The 7,165-nt window shown below is 42.3% G+C and overlaps 1 protein-coding gene across 1 annotated transcript; it reads left to right on the forward strand.

The window, feature by feature from the left end:
- The first annotated feature begins 3,884 nt into the window (after positions 1–3,884).
- LOC128308658 (uncharacterized) lies at positions 3,885–6,655 on the forward strand. Its single transcript, XM_053045516.1, has 4 exons — positions 3,885–5,808; positions 6,046–6,378; positions 6,415–6,423; positions 6,495–6,655. The coding sequence occupies exons 1-4, from the start codon at positions 3,885–3,887 to the stop codon at positions 6,653–6,655; spliced, it is 2,427 nt and encodes an 808-aa protein (XP_052901476.1).
- Positions 6,656–7,165: the final 510 nt, after the last annotated feature.

The raw sequence follows: 7,165 nt of genomic DNA on the forward strand, positions 1-7,165 counted from the left end.
TACACTAGACAGTTTGAGCTTCATTAACTTTTATCGCCAAACGAAGTATGAACGCATAAGTTCTCCAAAGTTTAAGTACAGTTTTTCCCGAATTACGCGAATAATGCGTACCAGAGAAACTCGCGTAACTCGAATTTTCGCGTAACTGGAATTCCCTATTTTTTTCCTTCGAACTGGCCTGGCCGTATCAACTTATTTTATTAGGTAGGCGGATAGTCAAGTCCTTGCTACGGGGGATTGATCCGGATGGGATTTTGGTCCGGTCCGTTCGTGTGAATACCGGCTCCGCTATCATCGTGCTACCGGGCCGCTCCATGGAACTCTCATTATAATATCGTTTTTATTTAGTACTCAGGGATCGATTTTTTCTTCTCATGTCATGAAACGCATTTAATAATTGATGTTTTACATATCATTTATCAACACATCGATAATTAAAGCAAGTTTTTACCAATATTTTAGTTTAAAATATTAAAATGTATCGTATTTTTGGGGAAATTTGGAATTTGACAAATAAAAAATCCAATCACACGAACTGTCAAAATTTGGAAATTTGCGTAATTCGGGAAATGCCTGTAATCAATAATGATACTCACATCTAACGGACTTTTAGTTGATTTCTGCTGACTAATAAACAATTTAAATAAAACACCTATAGTCTACCAGAACTATAATTTCGCATTTTCTCTGAGATTTGCTAAAAGTTCCATTGGACCGACCATAATCTTTTAGTTACGTACGCATTGATACTGTTCTTTATCAATAAATATATATTTTTAACGCACTTCTATCAACTCTTATAGATATTGTAGTATAATTACCAATATCAGTCATATCAATACTTGTACTTCATTTTATTACGACTGGTCTATCTCTCCCTTTTATTCCTAATCTAACGGTAATACTAATACTAACCTATTACTAACAATCTTACATACTACGCTTAGTCACTACACTGAGCAGAAGAAAACACATGGCGTATCGTTAGGAATTCAGCACCAAGAGAGAGAGATCTTTATTGTTAGGTGGCGGGACGTTTACAAAATGTTACGTCACCGCAGCAGATACTGTTCAATTTTAAATGAAACTCAATATGCTCATGCTGATATGGCTAGTTGGCTTGTAGTTTGTATTGTTTGCATGTATTTAATTCATTTTGCCAATAGATGTACAACCAAACTCACGTGTCAGAGTCAAGTCGATACTTGATATCCGAAACTATACAAGTTAAACTGCATAATCTCAATAGGTTTAAAAGATAGGGGGTTAAAATGTGTATATATCGATGGTAACAGGACGATTTAGTAATGAGTATGTCCTCTGTTACGACTGTAACTTCCAAGGGTACCGTACACACAGGGTAATTGACGCCAGGGTTGCGAACTTAACAGGTGGGCTGATAATTGATTGGCCTTTGACAGTAAAACACTTTTTTTTGGCCAAATTATTTTTTTGTATTCAACATACGTCCCTTCAAGGGCGATATACCAATTTTAGCGGTCTTTAAATTTTTCGATACCCTTTTTGTAGTAGTATTTGACCTTTGCCTCAAAAAAGGCCTCAGTTTCGGCGAACACCTCTTTATCCGACGAAAATTTCTTCTCAGAGGACATCCTTTTGGGATCTGAGAAATGGAGTTAGTCACTGAGAGCCAGATCTACGAAAAACGGAGGGTGGCGAAGCATTTTGTTGCGAGCAACGGTTCATTTGAACCAACAGCAGCCTCATTCAGTAGGTTTACGCTAGGTGGCGCTTGCGTAGCAGGATCGTGCGTTCTTCTCCCGAATTCCCGTTCTAGGAAAACGGGAGAGAGGGCAGATAAAAGCAGCGCGCAGGGACAGCTAGGGTCTTTTTCGATACCAGCTTAGGCAAAGGATAGAAGTTTTTTTAACCCCCCTCTTCCCTCTCTTAACCTAACACGAGAGATACACTCTCCTTTAAGAATAAAAGTGTTAAAAGAAGCTATTAGTGTCGCCTTTGCGGTAGAAAAGCGGTCGCTGGACGCGACCTTTGTTGCTGGACGCAACACATTTCGTGGCCTAATTCATTAATTTTTGCCATTGTTTTCACTGATTTGTGGCACGGTGCGTTTTCTTGACGGAACAAAACTTTTTTTTCTTCAAATGCGGCCGTGTTTTGGCGATTTCGTCCTTCAATCGCTCCAAAATTTTGATGTAATAGTCGCTGTTAATGGTTTTTCCTTTCTCAAGATAGTCGATGAAGATTATTCCTCGCAAATCCCAAAAAAATTGACACCATAACCTTTCCAGCTGATTGTTGCGTTTTCCCCGTTTTGGAGCAGGTTCATTGCGTCCAGTCCACTCGGATGACTGTCTATTGGACTTTGGAGTGAAGTGGAGAAGCAAAGACTCATCCATGGTAACATACTGACGCAAAAACTCGGATTTATTTCGCTCAAACAGCTCCAAACACTGCTCCGAATCACCAACTCGTTGTTGTTTTTCCTCAAATGTGAGCTCGCGCGGCAGCCATTTTGCACAGAGCTTTCTCATATCCAAATACTCGTGAACGATATGTCCAACACGTTCCTTAGACATCTTTAGGGTGTCAGCTATCTCGATCAGCTTCACATTATGGGTGTTCTTAATAATTTTGTGATTTTTTTTATGTTTTCGTCAGTAACCACCTCTTTTGGGCGTCCACTGTGTTCATCACCTTCAGTGCTTTAAAATTTAGCATACCAATATCTGATGGTTGATTTTGGTAGAGCAGTGTCCAAAGACTCTTCATCAAGCCAATTTTTGGCTTTAACTATATGTTTCCCCTTGATCATACGGCCCTTGGCCGTCATAATGGAAAAATAAATAAAAATAAAAACAATATATGTTTCCCCTTCAAAAACTAATATTTTATTATCACGCGAAATTCCTTCTTTTCCATGACTACTCAAAACACAAAAGTTGCGTCACACAAAATGCTCTAGCTCATTAGGTTGTGGCCCGAGTGCTGTCAAATTTGGACAGAATTCTTTTGAAGGTTGGTACAAACGAAATATGATATGGATAAAAATTTTCTAGTGCGATAAATGTGTTAGGCCAAACAATTATCAGCCCACCTGTTACTACTCATAGTGCTAGAATTTTTTTGTTTTTCAAAGGCATTCAACGGTACAACAAGTTACCCAATGAAATAGAGAATGCGAGTAGTTTACAAGAGTTTAAGCGTAGGTGTGCTGTGTTTGTTAAACAAACATCAAGTTTTTCCATTGATTTCAACAACCCTTACACGCTATCTGTGTCTGTTGAATGTGGATGCATGGAACAATCCGGAGAATTGATCGTATGGAACTCGACCCTGTAGTGTGAACTGAATGACCGGGAGAACAATAAAGTATAGGCAGTTGTAGTGATGGGAAAAATCACTCCCATGTGGGATTCGATCCGACCGATCCAGATCCGCCTTGGGATCGATCCTCCGAATCAGATCCGAATCCTGCTAGATTTTTTTATGACCACAAAAAAAATCTTGGCTTTGTAAACAAAGAAAATGCATAGTGGATTTGCTAATACGACATTTTTTTTCTTGAATTAAAAAAGTGGGTTCACAATTGAGCTATTGTAAAACAAAAAAAAGGGAAAATTAAATTTATTTATTTTTATTCATTATTTAAAAATTCATACTTTTTAATTCATTATTTTCAGTATCGATTTCAGTATTACTCAACATTCATGAGACTATCATTTTTCAGCATCAGCAGATTATCAGCATATCACAATTTTATCAAAAAAAAAAATTATCCAATTATTTCTATGTCTTCCTCGTTAAAATTATGCTTTAGAAATAATATTTCATTCATTTTGTGGGGAGCAGCCTATTTCTTCTGTCCGTGTAAATTTGTCCTGCCTTAGAGAAAATACGTTCACATGGAACATAATAAAAAGGCAACAGGATGTGCCACACAAACACTTCAGACGATTCAGTCGACGCAGGCAGCTTCGTGTCCCGCAGGATTCAACATGAACAACGGTGTATGTACTCGGCGTTCCGTAATACAGATGGAGTGTCCGTACGGCTATACAATGGATTCCGGTCAGTGTATCGGTTACCATGCGATGACTTGTACTGCCGGTAGTGTACTACAAGGTGATCGATGCGTGCGGCTGCAGACACAGTCTGCCTCCTGTCGGGAAGGTTTCCAACAGTTCGGGGACCTCTGTGTCTACATGCGACCAAACTGCCCATCAGGCTATCGTAATGAGGGTGGAACATGTGTGACCGTGAATGAAAGGGCCGCCACCTGTGCGATTGGAAGCGCCAAGAAACAAGGTTACTGTGTTACCACACCAACCTGCCCGCCTGGCTACTACCTACACAAGGATATATGTCAACGGGAAGAGCATACGGTTATTCATTGTCCTAGTGAATTTGTGCTGATCGATGGAGAGTGTATCGCACAAACAAGCTGTTCAGCCGGATTCCAGCTGGAGGGTAACATATGCGTGCGCGTGGAACAACGTACTGTATCGTGTCCATCATCGTCACGGCTTATAGGTGATTTGTGCGTGATAAGCAGTCCTGCCTGTGAGCACGGTTACGATTACATCGGAGGTCGCTGCGTTAAAACGGAATACCGACGTCCGATATGTCCGTCAGATACTCGCCTACGTGATAATCTCTGCATATTAGCCAGATCACCACAGTGCGAATATGGTTATACATTCTCAGGAGGCCAGTGCACAAAGTTGGAACGGCAACCGATCAACTGTCCGTCCGATTTCCAAGTGCAAGGTGATCGGTGCATTTCGCAACGGTTGATCTGCCCGGCCGGCTTTACGCAGAACGGAAGGGAATGTGAGCGTGAAGTCCGCCGTACGATGTCCTGTGCATATGGAAGCACTCTACGCGGTAATCTCTGCATCGGCGAAGGTCCATCTTGCGAACCTGGCTCCAGAATGGTTCGGGAGGAATGCGTCCGTGTTAGCTACAAACCACCAGAGTGTCCTCCTGGTACAGTCTTAACCGGTGGGCGCTGCGTGCATAGTGCAACTTGTGCTCCAGGCTACCAGCTTCGCGGCAACCTTTGCGTAAAGCAGCGTGTCGCTCAGCTAACGTGCGCTCTAGGATTATTACAGGACGGAAAGTGTGTCGCACCGGGACCGAACTGCCCTCCAGAGTACGAGATGCGTCTTGATGGGTGCGTAAGGCGTGAAACTACGCAACCGAGCTGTCCAGTAGGGGGAAATCTGCAGAACAATTTCTGTGTGATTGGTCGACCAAAATGTACGAATGATTTCCGGTACGAGAACGGTCGCTGTACGAGTATGACGAAGATACGGGCCCAATGCCGAGTTGATGCCGTACTGAGAGATGGTATGTGCGTGACCAAGACGACCACCTCTAGCGCCTATTGCTCACAAGGGTATACGCTTCAGGGAGGCATGTGCGTGCGTATGATCCAAGCACAAGCAACATGTACGACCACTTCTTCAGCATCATTTTCAAGCAGCAACAGCGTGTATAACAATAACATAGTGACAAGTGCACCATCGACCAGCACCATCAGCGGCAGCATCGTGAGTAGTGCACCAACGATAGTAACTGAGACGATTCAATCCATACCATCATACTTCGCAGTCGATTCAGGCACGTCTATCGCATCGAACGTAGTCCCTTCGTATGACTACGATAGATCTAATAGTAAAAGTAGTAGTAATTTTGATGATTATATCACCGATGAAAAGTTCGTCAGCGGTTATGAGGAGTATCCCACATACTCCAGCTCCAAGGTAGATACATCCTACGACACATCGTCCTACGACATTTCTTCATCATCATCCTACGACAGTTCGGCCTATGATCGTTCGTCCTACGGCAGTTCGTCCTATGGCAGTTCGTCCTATGGCAGTTCGTCCTACGACAGTTCGTCCTACGACACATCGTCCTACAGCAGTTCGTCCTACGGTACATCGTCCTATGACACACCGCCCTACGACAGTTCGACCTACGACACATCGTCCTACGGCAGTTCGTCCTACGACAAGTCGTCCTACGGCAGTTCGTCCTATGACGGTGCGTCCTATGGTAATACGTCCTCTGTAACTACGTCCCAAAGCATTTCGTCGTCGAATGAATCCACTATATTTAGCGTGACGGAAGGAACATCACAGTCAAATGCTATGGAAACAACACGAGGGAAGCGTTGCACCGTGAACGGACCTCGCGTGTGCATGAACGATGGAGCAAGTTGGACATGCAAACAGAATCAGTATCGCGACATCGCATCCAGCTATTGCGAGAGTGAAAGCTCAGTCATCCAATTGGTTGTAGATCAACACATGGCCTATAATGCCACATTTATTGTAATGGCTCCACAAGTACCAGAAGAAGAAGGATTAGACGGCTACGACGATGATGATGGTGATGATGATGATGATGATGAAGATGCTGAGGAAGAGGAGGAAGGTACGTTCGAAGTACGATGGTGTAAGACTTAACCAATGTATGACTTAATGTAATTTCTTTTATCCCACTAGGATCGGCTGACTGCAGCAATTGTGCCGATCAGAGCTACTCCTGCTCGAAAATATGTTTCACATACGACGAATGCAGTCAATGTATCACCATTAAGCTTGAGAGCTTCTGCAAGACAGCAAAATCAACTGAGCTATGTGCATATTTAAAGATCGAAGCATAGTACACTAGACAGTTTGAGCTTCATTAACTTTTATCGCCAAACGAAGTATGAACGCATAGGTTCTCCAAAGTTTAAGTACAGTTTTTCCCGAATTACGCGAATAATGCGTACCAGAGAAACTCGCGTAACTCGAATTTTCGCGTAACTGGAATTCCCTATTTTTTTCCTTCGAACGGCCTGGCCGTATCAACTTATTTTATTAGGTAGGCGGATAGTCAAGTCCTTGCTACGGGGGATTGATCCGGATGGGATTTTGGTCCGGTCCGTTCGTGTGAATACCGGCTCCGCTATCATCGTGCTACCGGGCCGCTCCATGGAACTCTCATTATAATATCGTTTTTATTTAGTACTCAGGGATCGATTTTTTCTTTTCATGTCATGAAACGCATTTAATAATTGATGTTTTTACATATCATTTATCAACACATCGATAATTAAAGCAAGTTTTTACTAATATTTTAGTTTAAAATTTTAAAATGTATCGTATTTTTGGGGAAATTTGGAATTTGA

Source organism: Anopheles moucheti, chromosome 2, assembly GCF_943734755.1.
Source record: "Anopheles moucheti chromosome 2, idAnoMoucSN_F20_07, whole genome shotgun sequence".
Classification (NCBI taxonomy): domain Eukaryota; kingdom Metazoa; phylum Arthropoda; class Insecta; order Diptera; family Culicidae; genus Anopheles; species Anopheles moucheti.

What these genes read in the sequence shown, in the direction of transcription:
- LOC128308658 (XM_053045516.1), top strand. Translation starts at nt 3,885, where the DNA reads ATGGAACATAATAAAAAGGCAACAGGATGTGCCACACAAACACTTCAG. An exon ending in ATCATCATCCTACGACAGTT is followed by an intron (nt 5,809 to 6,045) that starts CGGCCTATGATC and finishes CGTCCTATGGTA; the next exon opens with ATACGTCCTCTGTAACTACG.